At 54.3% G+C, this 16,669-nt stretch overlaps 1 protein-coding gene across 4 annotated transcripts in view; it reads right to left on the bottom strand.

Annotated features, from left to right (window-relative positions):
* The window catches only part of CD2AP (CD2 associated protein), a 1,227,366-nt gene that overhangs the window by 96,562 nt on the left and 1,114,135 nt on the right, over nt 1-16,669 (bottom strand). For all 4 annotated transcript variants that reach the window (XM_069605837.1, XM_069605839.1, XM_069605840.1 and 1 more), the window contains one exon: nt 4,985-5,298. In XM_069605837.1, the coding sequence (XP_069461938.1) occupies nt 4,985-5,298 (314 nt within the window). The remainder of the gene's footprint in view (nt 1-4,984; nt 5,299-16,669) is intronic.

The following is a 16,669-nucleotide window of genomic DNA, read 5'->3' as shown; positions in this document are numbered from 1 at the left end:
TGCCGTAGTTCCCACTCGTGGCACGAGCGCAGCTCCCTGCTGAGTGAGTCGGCGATGGTGTTTTTTATCCCTGCCAGATGAAACGGCACCAGAAAAATCCCTTTGGCGACGGCCCAATGCCACAGGTCCTGCGCCTCCTTGGACAGCGCTGGGGACCTGGTTCCGCCCTGTTTCCTGATGTAAAACATGGTGGTGGTGTTGTCGGTGAAGATCCTCACCACCTTGCCCTTGAGGGACGGAAGGAAGGACCTGAGGGCCCAAAACACTGCACGGAGCTCCAGGACGTTGATATGCAGGGACTTCTCCGTCGGGAGCCAGAGTCCCCTTGCGTGCAGATTTTCGGTGTGCGCTCCCCACCCTTCCAGGGAGGCATCCGTGGTCACAGTCTCCTGGTGGGCTGGGGTCTGGAAGTCCATGCCCGCCGTCAGATGCGCGCGGGTGCACCACCACCGTATCGCTCGTCGGAAACTCTCGTCGAGCTTGATCCTTTCCTCGAAGCTGCCCGTCGTCTGGATCCAGCGCGCATCCAGGAATTCTTGCAACGGGCGCATCCGGAGCCTGCACATGGGAATGAGGTAGATGCAGGAAGACATCATCCCGAGGAGGGACTTGATGGACCTCACCTTGGCCGCGTCGGCCACCAACATCCGTTGCACCTTGCCCAAGATGGTCCTGGTCCTCTCCTCCGACGGGGAGGCCAGAAGGGACACTGTGTCGAGCCTCGCTCCCAGAAACAGTGCGACTTGCGCGGGCACCAGGTGGGATTTGGCGTAGTTCACGGAGAATCCCAGGTCCGTGAGGAGTTGGACGGTCCTTGCCGTGTGGACCACGGCGAGCTCCCTCGTCTTGGCGCGGATGAGCCAGTCGTCCAGGTAGGGGTAGACGTGAATCCCCTCGCGGCGCAGCTGCGCCGCCACCGGTGCGAGGCACTTGGTGAATACCCTGGGTGCCGACCGTAGTCCGAAGGGAAGGGCTTTGAACTGGTAATGACGCCCTTGGACCACGAATCTGAGGAATTTTCGGTGCCCCTTTAGGATGGGAATGTGGAAGTAGGCATCCTCCAAATCCAACGACGATAGGAAGTCTCCTTCCTCCAGCTGACCCAGGACGTGCTGGAGGGTGACCATCCGGAACTTCTGCGCCTTGATGAACTTGTTCAGACGTCGCAGGTCTAGGATGGGGCGCCATCCTCCCGTCTTCTTCTTCACGAGGAAGTATCGCGAGTAGACTCCGGAGCCCCGAAGCCTCTTTGGGACGAGTTCGATGGCGCCCTTTCTGAGCATCGCCTTTACCTCCAGGAGAAGTTGAGGGACGTGAAGTTCTTTCCTGGCCACGGGGGGACGCGCGGGCACCTTCTTTGAAACTCGAGCGCGTGGCCCCGGGCCAGGGCGTCCAGCACCCAACGGTCGGTGGAGATGGACTCCCACACGCTGACGAAGCCCGCCAGCCGGCCTCCCACCGGGGTGCTTCGGTGGGGGCCCGACCCCACGGCCGGTTCAATCCTGCTTGGACGCGGCCTTGCCGCCTTGACGACGACGGCGGGGTCCGCTAGACTTGCCTCGTCCTCTGTAGGCCTCTTGCGACGACGAGCGGGCCGCTTGACGGTAGGAAGCGAAACCGCCGCCAGAACCTTTGGAGGCGCCCTTGCCTCCGCCGCTCCGAAAGGGCGTTCGTCGTTGCTGCAGGACTCCAAGGGCCCTGGCCGTCTCAGTATCCGCCTTGATGGCCTGAAGGGAATCGTCCACTGTCTTCCCAAACAGGTTGTTCCCGTCGAAGGGCATGTCCAGGACTCTGGTCTGGACGTCCTGCCGAAAGTCTGTAGCTTTGAGCCATCCACGACGTCGAAGGCAAACGCCGTTGCCCAGCTGGCGGAACCCAGTGTCGGCGATGTCCGTCGCCACGGTGATGGCGTGGTCCGACGCCACCTCACCTTCCTGCAGGATCTCAAGGGCCTCCGCCCTCTTGTCGTCCGGCAGAAAATCCAGCAGGGGAGCTATCTTGTACCAGAGCTCCCTGTCGTAGCGGGCCACGATAGCCAAGGCGTTGGCCGCTTTAATCGTCGTCGCTGCCGACGAGATGACTCTACGTCCCATAGCATCCAATTTCTTTCCCTCGCCGTCCGGCGGGGAAGTTGATGTGGAGGCCGCACCCCCCCCGCTTTCTTCCTGGCTGCCGCGGAGACGACGGAGTCTGGGGTAGGCTGCGCCCGGAGGCATAGGGGGGCCGTGTCCGGGACCCTGTACTTTTTCTCGTACCGGTCTCTTCTAGCTGGCGTCGTGGAAGGGTTCTTGAGGAGGGAAAGGCCCTCATCCCAAATGTCGTCCAACAGAGGCACCGCGAGGACCGTCTTCCTCTTGGCCTCGCGCCGCTGATAAAGGAAGCCTTCCTTTTTCTTCTCCTCAGGGCAGAGTTGGAAAAGCTCGGAAGCCCTGGAGATCATAGAGTGGAAAGATCCGATCTCGTCGGGCGGAGAAGCCCTGGTGGGAGGCGACGACGGAAAATCCTCGTCGTATGCCTCGTCGTCCGTACCCGTCGCTGCCGTCAGTCCCCGTATCATCCCCTCGGGTGGACGGGGAGGAGGGCTGGACGGGGCGCGACGGTTGAAAAGGAGGTGGTGGATGGATCCTTCTTTTCTTGGTAGGGGGAACACCAGAAGGTCCCGGTTCTGGATCCCCCGACGGGAGAGGTTCCTCCGTCGGTAACGGTAGCCTCGTCCTTATCTCGGAGCATAAGGACTGTATGGCCAACAAAATGGCCGCCGAGTTGTCTTGCGGCGCTGGCAGAGGGGAATCCGACGGGCGAGCAGGGGCCCCGTCGGTATCCTCGACGATGTCGTTGTCGTCACCTGCGTCGGGGTCCATTCCGACGGGCTGGCCTTCTTCCACGCCTAGGCCGTGGCTTAAGACCTCGATCAGCTCCTCTTCTGAGGTTGAGGCCGAATCTACGACGACGCCCTGCCCCCCCCTTCTTCTTCCCCACGGAGGGTTTCACGGGGGTCCTATCGATGGGCACAAAGGAAGACTCCCTCCGCGGAGGCAGGGAGATTCTGGGCCCTGAGGTCGCCACCACTGGTGTAGCCACCACAGGCTGAGCCAGGGCCGCCGCGACCGTTTCGATAGAGGGCTTGGTCGGATGGATCAAGGCCTTCACCACCTTAGGTGCGCTCACCGCCTTATCCTTGAGGGAGGGGGCACTGCCACGCTCCTCCTCTGCCTTAGAGCTCGACCGGGGCCTCTCCAGGAGCTTCGCCGGGTGCTCGGCCTTCCTCTTACCCGACCCAGAGCGTTGGCTCGTGGTTGATGGTGCCGGGGAGGGTGCACCCGGTGCCAGCGGACTCGCGGTGCTTGGCCTTATGTTGGGCCCCCGTCGCCGGGGCGCCCTCAAAGGTCTTAGAAGACCGCTCGGATTTCTTCTTCTTCTCGCCAGACGGGCTCTTACCCTCCAGCCAGTTGGCGAGACGTTGATGGCGGTCCTTCATGGTCCGTTCCGCACAGTCCTTCTCCACGTGCGTCTTGTCCTCATGAAGGCAGTAAAGGCAGAAAGAGTGTTCGTCCTCCTTGAAGACGTTCTGCAGCTGGCATCCAGGGCAGACCCTGAACAGCTTTCCGGGCGTCGAGCTTCCCTTCTCCTGGGCCATCTCCGAGACCGGGCCTGAGAAGCTTCTGGAGTCCTCCGAAGCGTAGCTCGACGAAATCTTCACCCTTGAGGGGCACAGATGAATCCGACACGGGTCCCCGTTGATCGGATGTAGGATCGGTGGAGCTTGAGGCTCTTTTGACCGAAAGAATCGAAGTTTTTTTGTGAAAAAGCGCGAAAAAAGCACTAACGCTCGAGAGCAATAGCACGAGGATCCCAACACATGAACGTGCGGTAACAATCTGAAGATGGCTGCCAGAGGCGGTGCTTAGGTAGAGGGCAGTCATTGGCTGTGGTCAGTATGACGCAGAGACCAGTGATTGGTTATTACTACGAAAGACAGATCAGAAACGAAACTGATACTGGTTTTTTCTTTACCGAGGATTCCCAGCCTGACGACGGGGAATATTCATGAGCATGTGAATCCATGCCAGACCCCATGCTGGAGAAATGACAGACTGAATCAAGGTTTGGGAAGAGGATATGGAAAGACCAAAACTCTAAAAGCTAATAGTAGAGCATTGCGCACTATCTGCTAAGAACTTTCATATCCTAGCTGAATGACTCAATCATCTTACTGTGCTCGATAAATTGAGTACCATCAATTGGGTAATAACATATATTCCTGCAGTTCTTGCAAGCGGGAGTAATCCAGCATGAATCTCTGCATAAAATCCTGATATTATTACATTTACGTATAGACTGGACTGAACCTCAGCACTGTTGCATATATTTAGTCTAGAAGTGGGTGGTCCTAAATGCACAAGAGCTTATGTTTTTGTCCATTTCTTCCTCGTCTGTCTACTAATGATCAGTAATATGAAAGGAGTGCAGAGAAGACCGTTCAATATGTCTAAAAAGAATGCATTCTTGGCCAGCAATTGAGATTCACTAACGACAGGCTATCATGAGACACATTTTTCATTGCTCAGACCATTGATTACAAAAGTGTGGCAAACCAAGCACTTGAAACCTGCAACAAGGACATTGCTATTTATATTGTGGTGTTTGTCAAACAAGTGGAAGCCAAGGAAAAATATTAAGATGGTTTGCAGCAAATGTGATTTTACTAGGCATATAAGTGAACCACATGTGAACCATAACTGCTAAAGTCTGCTTGAAAAAGGAAATTAATGCGGTCACAGCTGTAGGCAATCATATGTATTTGAACAAAGTTGTTTAACCACTTTCAGCAAACGGGCACCATTTGGGTCCCTTAGTGGAACCTGAGAGAAGATAAATCGACCATTTATTCTAGCTACAAAGTATTGCCTTACTTTGCTCCTCATACACTCACTGCAGCATTACACAAACATTCTCAAAACCAACCAAGTTATAATGTACTTACCCATGTTCTTTTTTCAGAGCATCCACAATCATAAGCAGCTCACTGATCTGTGTCTTGAGGTCTTCTACAACAATCTTCCCATCATCTATGTCTGTTTTAACTCTGAATTCATTGCTGGGATTAAATAAGTTTGCTTTTGGAGTGGTTAATAGAGGCGTCGTAGAAGGTGGAAAGGCTGGTATAGAAGGGGTAAACGATGGTGCAGATGAGGGCAATGATGGTGTAGACGTCGGTAACGATGGTGCAGACATTGGTGTAGACGTGGGCAACAATGGCGTTGATGGTAATGATGGAGAAGACTGAGGCAGCAATGGCTAAAAAAAAAAAAAAAAAGGAAAGCAAAGTATATTATACCCCTTTGAAACACCACAGCAGTAAACAATTAATCTTAAATCTTTTTAAGCAAACTAATATCACTGCTGCACCTAAAGTGAAGAAATTCATTGCATGGGCAGCATCACATTATTTAAGTAAAGGTTGGAACAAGTTACTTATCTGCAACTGTTGTTCTCCAGCATGGGTCTGGCATGGATTCACATGCTCATGAATATTCCCCATTGTCAGGCCGGGAATCCTCTGTATAGAAAAAATCAGTATCAGTTTCGTTTCTGATCTGTCTTTCTTAGTACTAACCAATCACTGGTCTCTGGGTAATACTGCCCCCAGCCAATGACTGCCCTCTCCCTGAGCCCCGCCTCTGGCAGCCATCCTCAGATTTGGTAGCACGTAAAGTGGCAGTATGACCAAGTGAAGAGTCGCAGAGGGGTAGGCGGGAGGGTTTGCATGTGAATCCATGCCAGACCCATGCTGGAGAAAAACAGTTACAGGTAAGTAACTTGTTCCTCCTCCAGCATGGGGTCTGGCATGGATTCACATGTTCATGAATATAGGAATACATAGCAGTATACACATGCACAACCATGGGAGGTGGCAACAGGCTCAACATTAAGCAATTCCAAAACACTCAGCATTAAGCATCTCTTACCTCCTCACCAGGCTCACCTTAAGCGAACAGGTTGCGCAGCACTGCTTGGCCGACCCTGGACTCCTCCCTGGAGTCCAGATCGATGCAGTAGAATCTCGTGAAGGTGTGTGTCGACCTCCACGTCGCAGCCCTGCAGATGTCGAGCAGGGGCACACTAGAAAGGAATGCCGTGGTAGCAGCGATCGCTCTGGTCGAGTGGGCTCTCGGACGGCCCGGCAGCGGTCGGTTTGCCAACCGGTGACAGTGCATGATGCAGCCGGAGAGCCATCTGGAAATGTAAGCCTTCGAGAGAGCCTTCCCTTGATTCACAGGTCCAAAGTTTACAAACAGCTGTGATGTCTTCCGAAAACTCTTTGTGCGGTCCACGTAGAACTTCAGCGCTCTAGCTACGTCCAGCGAGTGCAGAGTCCTCTCAGCCGGCGACGAAGGGAAGAAAACTGGCAACACCAAGGGTTCGTTGAGGTGGAAGTCCGAGGGCTCCTTGGGCATGAAGGATGGGTGCGTCCTCAGCACCACCCTCGTGTCGTGAAAAGTCAAGTATGGTGGCTTGCAAGATGGGGCCTGCATCTCTCCCACTCGTCGTGCGGAGGTGATGGGCACGAGAAAAGCGGTCTTCCACGACAGAAACTTCAACGGTGCCGAATGCATAGGCTCAAATGGGGCCCCCATGAGCCTGGTCAGCACCACGTTGAGCTCCCACGCCGGGGCAGGGGCCTTCACCGGCGGGAATGATCTGAACAATCCTTTCATAAATTCCTTCACCAGCCGATGAGACCACAAGGACGCCCGTCCCGTAGTCCTGGTGTATCGTGAGATGGCGGCCAGATGTATCTTGATGGAAGCGTGAGCTAGTCCAGCCTTGACCAATGACATGAGGTACGGCAATACTTGAGGGGCCGTAATCCGCAGAGGATTAATCTTCTGTGCACGGCACCAGACAGAGAACCTCTTCCATTTATGTCCGTAGCACTTGAGAGTTGAGGACGCCCTGGTCTTTGCAAGAACCTCTCTGCAGTCGGCTGGGATGTCGTACCCTCCAAACTCTAGTGCTGCAGGAGCCAGGCCTGCAAGTTCAGCGACTCTGGGTTGTGATGAAGAATGGCGCCTCCTTCTCTGGAGAGAAGATCCGTGTCCGTCGGCAGCTTGACTGGTGTGGACGCTGACAAGTCCAGAAGGTCCGGGAACCAGATCTGTATCGGCCACGCCGGTGTGGCGAGGATCATCCTGCACTGGGACCTCTTGAGCTGGTTGATGAGCCGGAGCAGCAACGGCAACGGAGGGAACGCATAAAGAAATAGGCTGTCCCAGGGGAACGAGAAAGCATCGCCCATGCTCCTCGGCTGGCGGTACCTGCTGGCGAACCTCTGGCACTTGGAGTTGGTCGCCGTCGCGAACTGATCGATCTGGGGTTCGCCCCATCGTCGGAAGAGTCGATCCACTTGATCCTGGCGTAGTTCCCACTCGTGGCACGAGCGCAGCTCTCTGCTGAGTGAGTCGGCAATGGTGTTTTTTATTCCTGCCAGATGAAAAGGCACCAGAAACATCCCTTGGGTGACGGCCCAATGCCACAGATCCTGGGCTTCCTTGGATCGGGCCGGGGACCTGGTTCCGCCCTGCTTCCGGATGTAGAACACTGTGGTGGTGTTGTCGGTGAAGATCCTCACCACCTTGCCCTTGAGGGACGGAAGAAAAGACCCGAGGGCCCAGAACACTGCGCGGAGCTCCAAGATGTTGATGTGGAGTGACTCCGGGAGCCAAGGGCCTCTCGTGTGAAGATCTCCTAAGTGCGCTCCCCAACCCTCCAGGGAGGCATCCTTTGTCGCCGTCACTGGTGAGCTGGGGCCTGAAAGTCCATGCCCGCCGACAGATGAGAGCGGGTACCCCACCACCGGATCGCCTGTCGGAACGTCTCCTTGAGAGGGATCCTGTCCTCGAAGTTGCCCGTCGACTGGACCCAGCGGGCGTCGAGGAACTCTTGTAAGGGGCGCATCCGAAGCCTGCAATGGCGCACCAGCTAAATGCAGGAGGACATTATCCGAGGAGGGACTCGATAGATCTTACCCTGGCCATGTCTGTGGCCAGCAGACGCTGCACCTTGCCTAGGATGGTCCTGGTCCTTTCCTCCGACGGCGAGGCCAGCCGCGCCACCGTGTCGAGCTTGGCTCCCAGAAACAGGGCGACTTGCGACGGGACCAGGTGGGATTTTGGAAAGTTGATGGAGAACCCCAGGTCCGTGAGCAGCTGGACGGTCTTCGCAGTGTGCTCCACGGCGAGCTCCCTTGTCCTTGCCCGGATGAGCCAGTCGTCCAGGTAGGGGTAGACGTGGATCCCCTGCAGGCGCAGCCGCGCCGCCACCGGTGCGAGGCACTTGGTGAACACCCTGGGTGCCGACTTCAATCCGAATGGGAGGGCCTTGAACTGGTAGTGCCGCCCTTGGACCACGAACCTAAGGAACTTTCGGTGTCTTTATGGGGATGTGGAAGTACGCATCCCCCAAGTCCAACGACGACAGGAAATCGCCCTCCTCTAGCTGTCCCAGCACGTGCTGGAGGGTGACCATCCGGAACTTCTGTGCCTTGATTTACTTGTTCAGTCGTCGCAGGTCCAGGATGGGACGCCATCCTCCTGTCTTCTTCTTTACGAGGAAGTACCTTGAGTAAACTCCGGAGCCCCGAAGCCTCTTTGGGACGAGCTTGATGGCACCTTTCTTGAGCATCGCCCTTACTTCCAACAGTAGTTGAGGGATGCGATTTTCCTTCCTGGCCACGGGTGGAACGCAAGGGCACTTCTTCTGGAACTCGAGAGCGTGCCCTTGGGCCAGGGCGTCCAGCACCCAACGTCGGTGGATATGGACTCCCACACGCTGACGAACCTCGTCAGCCGGCCTCCCACAGGGGTGCTTCGGCGGGGGCCCGACCCCACGGTCGGTTCAATCTTGTTTGGAGGCCGCTTTGCCTCCTTGACCTCCCTGTCGATGACGACGGGCACCACCTGACTTGCCGCGTCCCCTGTAGGCCTCCTGAGACGAAAATCTTGCCACTTGGTGGTAGGTCGAGGAGCCACTGCCGGATCCCTTGGAGGCACCTTGTCTGCCTCCGGAGCTCCGAAAGGCCGGCCGTCGTCGTCGGAGCACTCCCAGTGCCCAGGCAGTCTCTGTGTCTGTCTTGATAGCCTGAAGGGACTCATCAACCGCCTTCCCAAACAGGTTGTTCCCGTCGAAGGGCATGTCCAAAGCTTTGGTTTGTACGTCCTGGTGGAAATCCGTCGCCTTGAGCCATCCTCGTCGTCTCAGGCAAACGCCGTTGCCCAACTGACGGAAACCGGTGTCGGCGATGTCTGTTGCCACCGTGATGCCGTGGTCTGAAGCAATCTCACCTTCCTGTAAGATTTCAAGGGCCTCAGCCCTTTTGGCGTCCGGAAGGAAGTCCAATAGAGGGGCGATTTTGAACCACAACTCCCTGTCGTAGCGGGCTACGATAGCCAGGGCGTTGGCCGCCTTGATAGTCGTTGCTGCGGATGAGATGACCCGTCGTCGCATTGTGTCCAGCTCCCTGCCCTCGCCGTCCGGCGGGGAAGTTGATGTCGAGGCCGATGCACCCCCCCATCTTTCTTCTTTGCCGCCGCCGAGACGACCGAATCCGGGGTAGGGTGCGCCCAAAGGCACAATGGGGCAGCGTCGGGGACCCGGTACTTCTTCTCGTACCGGTCCCTCTTTGCAGGCGCCGTGGCAGAGTTCTTGAGGAGGGCGAGCTCCTCATCCCAGATGTCTTCAAGAAGTGGTACGGCGAGGACAGTCTTCCTTTTAGCTTCGCGCCGTTGGTAAAGGAACCCTTCCTCCTTCTCTTCGGGGCAGAGCTGGAAGAGCTCGGATGCCCTGGAAATCCTGGCATGGAAGGATCCAATCTCGTCTAGCGGGGACGCCTGAGCAGGGGGTGACGGGGGACACGTCCCGTCGTCGCCTACGTCGTCATCTGTACCTGTCGTGTCCGTGCCTGTAAAATTCCCCGTGGGTAGTAGACCGGGGCGAAGGCAGAGCAGGCTGCAGAGGTGGCAGAGGATGCGTCGTCCTCTTCTTATGCGGTGGACTTTCTGAAGGTCCCAGCTCCGGTTCCCCCGTCGGGTCTGGCTCAGGTACCTCCGTCGGGGGGAGGGGCAACCTTGTCCTTATCTCCGAGCATAAGTATCGAATCGCTGACAAAATGGCCGCTGAAGTGCCTGCGGCACCGGAAACGACGGGCACGAGGACTCTTGAGGAACCTCGTCGGCGGCACCGTCGCTCTCATCGTCACCCTCGTCGGGATCCCTCCCGATGGGCTGGGCCTCCTCCACGACTTCGATGAGCTCTTCTTCAGAGGTCGTGTCAGTATCCACGATGCCACCTGCCCCTCCCCCCCTTTTCCAACGGGGACTTTGTGGGGGTCTTCTCGATGGGCCTGAAAAACTCCCTCCACGGTGGCAGGGAGACTCTGGATCCTGTGGTCTCCTCCACTGGCGTAGCCTCCACAGGCTGAGCCAGGGCCGCTGCGACATCCTCGATCGAGGTCTTAGCAGGGTGAATTAAGGCCATCGTCACCTTATCTACGCCTGGGGCCTTCACCTTGGGGGGAGGGTCCGAGCCTCGCTCCCCCTCTGCTGGAATCGAGATTGACCGGGGCCTCTCTAGAAGCTTCGCCGGGTTCTCGGACTTCCTCTTACCCGAGCTAGAGCGTTGGCTCGTGGTTGATGGCGCCGGGGAGGATGCGCCCTGCCTGGCAGCCAGGGAGCCCGACGGTTCGGCGCTCCCGGTGCCTGCGGACTCGCGGTGCTTGGCCTTTTGTTGGGCCCCCGTCGCCGGGGCGCCCTCACAGGACTTAGAAGACCGCTCGGACTTCTTTTTCTTCAGCCAGTTGGCGAGACGGAGGTGGCGATCCTTCATGGTCCGCTCCAACATGTTCCCACAAAACGGACAGTCCTTCTCCACGTGCGTCTTGTCGTCATGGAGACAGTAGAGGCATAACGAATGCTCGTCCTCCTTGAACACATTCTGAAGCTGGCATCCAGGGCAAGTCCTGAACAGCTTCCCGGGAGTCGAACTTCCTTTCTCCTGGGCCATGTCCGGGGCAGGCCTCGGAACTTCTGCAATCCTCCAAAAAGCGTAACTCGACGAAATCTTCACCCTTGAGGGGCGTAGAAAACTCCGAAATGGATCCCCGTTGATCGGATGTAGAAACGGTGGAGCTTGAGGCTCAATTTAACCGAAAAATTAGATAAATCTCCTGAAAAAGCGTGAAAACGCAGCAAAAGCTCGAGAGCTACAACACGAGGACTCCCAACACTTGAACGTGCGGTGAAAATCTGAGGATGGCTTCCAGAGGCGGGGCTTAGGGAGAGGGCAGTCATTGGCTGGGGGCAGTATGACCCAGAGACCAGTGATTGGTTACTACTAAGAAAGACAGATCAGAAACGAAACTGATACTGATTTTTTCTATACCGAGGATTCCCGGCCTGACGACGGGGAATATTCATGAGCATGTGAATCCATGCCAGACCCCATGCTGGAGAATAGAAATGACTGGACAGGACATCAAATGTAATTACACATTTTAGGTGACTAACAGTAAAACCCTAGGTTCAAATATTTGATAAACCAATTCTCCCCAACGTGATCTTCATAAACAATGTTTTAATATCAACGCAGTTGAAATGTTTTCATAGATCCCACTCATAAGTCAACCACCTGTATTTTTCCTTCTTTTTTTTTAAGCAGAGTCGAAAAGCAAATTTGTTCGTTCGCAACTGTGAAGCCAATGAGAAGGTAAAATGACTTACTGGTAATATTCTTTCTATGGATTCTCCTTCCACAGATTCCTCATCTGGATAGACATCCTTCCACCACAGCTGTTCTCAGAAAATCTTGAAAAGAAGGTACTGTCCAGTTCGTCTGCACCTTCAACTCTCATGCTCCTAAACTCGTGAGATCGGCGTTCATAAATATAGTATGCACTATGCACCCCCTATCTCAGTTCCCCACCATTTTTACCCCCAATGGTCAGCAGCTGAGGGAATCTATTCCCATACTGAGAAAAAACATTTATAAATAATATAATTATATAAACTCAATTATTCTTTTGTGTGTAATCATGTCACCAAACCTTCCATTCGGGCACAATTTGCATTTCCTGAATTGGTTTACTTATTTATTTTTAAACTCCCTCACAAGAAAACTTTCAGAAGCGGTTTAGTCTGGGAAGGTTAGGAAGAAGTGAATCACTGTTAAGTAAATTTCCCATCAATGAATTGCATCCCTCCAGAGATTCCTTATCTGGATAGACTCCCACAGGTTTAAACTAAAAGGAGGTGGGCTGAAAGTATTAGACCAGAAAACTTTGTAAACCTGCTCTGCTAACACATGCATCCCTGCCTCTGGACAGAACCAAACTAACGCATAAAGAGACGCCTATGTCTGATAGCTTTCTTTTAAAGGTGCCCCTCTTTGCAGAGCAGAGGAGGCTGCCATCCACCTTGTGTAGTGGGCCCATATACCTCAAGGACCTCTTTCCGAGTCTCTTCATAGCACTTCACTATGCACTGAATGATGCAGCATGAAGGTTTGTTTGAAACCGCACAGTTCAAACAAGCCTGCGAGAATGCAATTAACAAGCAGTCTTCCATGTAAAATGGTGCCATCCTAGACATGTAGCAACTCGGCGCCCGTTTTGGATCTAAACAATAGAGCGACTCTTTCGATGGGTGAGGCTGTGGAAAAAACACCAGCAACTTAATGTTCTCTGTAATGTGGAACTCGCATACAAAACTTCGGCAAATAAGATGGCCTACCTCTTCTTAAAAACTGGAGAAACAGGGCCTTACCAGACAGAGCCTGCATCACTCTCATATGCCTGGCTGATGTGATCGCCACCAGGAACATAGCCTTCACAATAAGAAGCCTTGCTGACGTGCAAGAAAAGAAAGAACGGACCAGAGTAAGGTCCAAAGCAGAAAACACAAATTAGGCTGGGGGAAAAATAATCACAAGGTCTTTGAAAAACTGAGCAACTAAAGGGACCGACAAGAAAGAACCCTGTCCCGGCAGCCTCTTAAAAGAGAGCAAATCCTGTTTGGCCAGGGACAACAAAAACTCAAAGACCACCAAGGTGGAGCTTGACACCAGGTCTGCAGCTCTCTCCTTACACCATGCCTAGAACTGCACACATAGATGGATTGGTTCTATGTGATTTTAACAAATGAAATTACAGAGAATGAATATACAACAAAACTTTAATAACGATAAAATAAATTTACATTTTTTTTATTTAGGCCCCCAAGCGCCCAACACCCCTATTTCCCCAAGCTTTTAAACCACCTCAACCCCCTCCCCACCCGTTTTAACACCTTACTCCACCTCCCCCCACCCATATATGGGATACATTACCCATCCGTAATCGTATTTCTGGTGCTTGTATCTGCTTAGATTCACATGCTCTGCATAGTACAACACCTAGTGGAAGCCAGAGTATTAGAAGATTTGTTTTTGAGACTCGAAAACGAATGTCGACAGGGTGTGTTTAGTACTACTATTCCTAGTGTGACGTGTACTGTACCCATGGTCCTTCAGGCGTCAAGGTCACTCAGATTGTTTGTTTCTGACATGAGGTTGCATGAAGTGTAGCGGGAGTACATGTATGATAAAGCAGAAACAGTGATAACCCAGAAAACATCCATGCGCTTACTATTCCAGTAGGGGAGGAAGGGTGGGCGCATGTGAATCTAAGCAGATATAAGCACCAGAAATACGATTACAGTGAGTAATGTATCCCTTCTGGAGCTTGTGGATTTGCTTTCATTAGCGAGTAGTATCTGTAAAAGGAGGTGGGAAGTTAGAAGGTACAGCGGCAAAGACATGTTTTAGGACCGCTTGTCCCACCTGTGAATCTGTGTCGATGCAATAATGCTGTGTGAACATATGGATGGAACTCCATGTAGCAGCTTTGCAAATGGCATCTAGAGGGATGTTAGCAATGAAAGTTAAGGTATCTCCTGTGTGCCTCTGGTAGTGTGTGCCCTTGGGGTGAAAGTGAAGACTTTCTTGCATAGGGACTAGTAGAGATGGAACAAGTTACTTACCTGTAACTGTTGTTCTCCAGCATGGGTATGGCATGGATTCACATGCTCATGAATATTCCCCGTTGTCAGGCCGGGAATCCTCGGTATAGAAAAAATCAGTATCAGTTTAGTTTCTGATCTGTCTTTCTCAGTAGTAACCAATCAGTGGTCTCTGGGTCATACTGTCCCCAGCCAATGACTGCCCTCTCCCTAAGCCCCACCCCTGGCAGTCATCCTCAGATTTGGTAGCACGTGAAGTGGCAGTATGACCAAGTGAAGAGCCGCAGAGGGGTAGGCGGGAGGGTTCGCATGTGAATCCATGCCAGACCCATGCTGGAGAACAACAGTTACAGGTAAGTAACTTGTTCCTTCTCCAGCATGGGGTCTGGCATGGATTCACATGCTCATGAATATAAAAATACATAGCAGTATACACATGCACAACCACGGGAGGTGGCAAAAAGGCTCAATATCAAGCAATACAACAACTCAACATTAAGCAACTCTTACCTCCTCACCAGGCTCACCTTAGGCGAACAGGTTGCGCAGCACTGCCTGGCAGACTCTGGACTCCTCCCTGGAATCCCGGTCGACGCAGTAGAATCTCGTGAAGGTGTGCGTCGACCTACACGTAGCAGCCCTGCAGATGTCAAGCAGGGGCACACCAGACAGGAACGCCTTAGTAGCAGCGATCGCTCTGGTCGAATGGGCTCTCGGACGGCCGGGCAGCGGTCGGTTTGCCAACCGGTGACAGTGCATGATGCAGCCGGAGAGCCATCTGGAAATGGAAGTCTTCGAGAGAGCCTTCCCTTGATTCACAGGTCCAAAGTTCACAAACAGCTGTGATGTCTTCCGGAAACTCTTTGTGCGGTCCACGTAGAACTTCAGCGCTCTAGCTACATCTAGCAAGTGCAGAGTCCTCTCAGCCGGCGACAAAGGCGACGGGAAGAAAACTGGCAACACCAAGGGCTCGTTGAGGTGGAAGTCCGACGGCACCTTTGACATGAAGGAGGGGTGCGTCCTCAGCACCACCCTTGTGTCGTGAAAAGTCAAGTATGGAGGCTTGCAAGACAGGGCCTGGATCTCTCCCACTCGTGCAGAGGTGATGGCCACGAGGAATGCTGTCTTCCACGACAGAAACTTCAACGGCACTGAATGCATAGGCTCGAATGGGGGCCCCCATGAGCCTAGTTAGCACCACGTTGAGCTCCCACGCCGGGGCAGGGGCCTTCACCGCAGGGAATGATCGGAACAGTCCTTTCATAAATTCCTTCACCAGAAGATGAGACCACAAGGACGCCCGTCCTGTAGTTCTGGTGTAACGTGAGATGGCAGCCAGATGTACCTTGATGGAAGCGCGAGATAGGCCAGCCTTGGCCAAAGACAGTAGGTACGGCAATACTTGAGGGGCCGTAATCCGCAGAGGGTTAATCTTCTGTGCCCGGCACCAGACAGAGAACCTCTTCCATTTGTGTCCGTAGCACTTGAGAGTTGAGGCTGCCCTGGCCTTTGCAAGAACCTCTCTGCAGTCGGCCGGGATGTTGTATCCTCCAAACTCTAGTGCTGCAGGAGCCAGGCTTGCAAGTTCAGCGACTCTGGTTCGTGATGAAGAATGGCGCCTCCTTCTCTGGAGAGAAGATCCGCATCCGTCGGCAGCTTGACTGGTGTGGACGCTGACAAGTCCAGAAGGTCCGGGAACCAGATCTGCCTCGGCCACGCCGGTGCGACGAGGATCATCCTGCACCAGGACCTCTTGAGCTGCTTGACGAGCCGGAGTAGCAACGGCAACAGTGGGAATGCATAAAGGAACAGGCCATCCCAGGGTAATGAGAAAGCATCGCCCATGCTCCACGGTTGGGGAAACCTGCTGGCGAACCTCCGGCACTTGGAGTTCGCCGCCGTCGCGAAGAGATCGATCTGGGGTTCGCCGCATCGTCGGAAGAGTCGGTCCACTTGATCCTGGCGCAGTTCCCACTCGTGGCACGAGCGCAGCTCCCTGCTGAGTGAGTCGGCAATGGTGTTTTTTATCCCTGCCAGATGAAAGGGTACCAGAAACATCCCTTGGGCGAATGCCCAATGCCACAGATCCTGGGCTTCCTTGGACAGGGCAGGGGATCTGGTTCCGCCCTGCTTCCGAATGTAAAACATCGTGGTGGTGTTGTCGGTGAAGATCCTCACCACCTTGCCCTTGAGGGACGGAAGGAAGGACCTAAGGGCCAAGAACACTGCGCGGAGCTCCAAGATGTTGATGTGGAGAGTCTTCTCCTCCGAGCACCAAAGGCCTCTCGCGTGGAGGCCCCCGGTGTGCGCACCCCAACCTTCCAGGGAGGCATCCGTCGTCAACGTCACCTGGTGGGCCGGGGCTAGGAAGCCTGTTCCCGCTGTCAGATGAGCGCGGACACCCCACCATTGTATCGCCTGACGGAACGTTTCGTAGAGCGAGATCCTGTCCTCAAAGCTGCCCATCGTCTGGATCCAGTGGGCGTCGAGGAATTCTTGCAAGGGCCGCATCCGAAGTCTGCAATGGGGCACCAGATAAATGCAGGAGGACATCATTCCGAGGAGGGACTTGATTGACCTCACTCTGGCCACGTCCGTGGCCAGTAGACTTTGCACCT

The sequence above is a fragment of the Ambystoma mexicanum genome, chromosome 4p (genome assembly GCF_040938575.1).
Source record: "Ambystoma mexicanum isolate Mex_15411 chromosome 4p, UKY_AmexF1_1, whole genome shotgun sequence".
NCBI lineage: Eukaryota > Metazoa > Chordata > Amphibia > Caudata > Ambystomatidae > Ambystoma > Ambystoma mexicanum.
The sequence above is the reverse complement of the archived record's forward strand: the minus strand, read 5'-3'. Positions and strand labels throughout refer to the sequence as shown.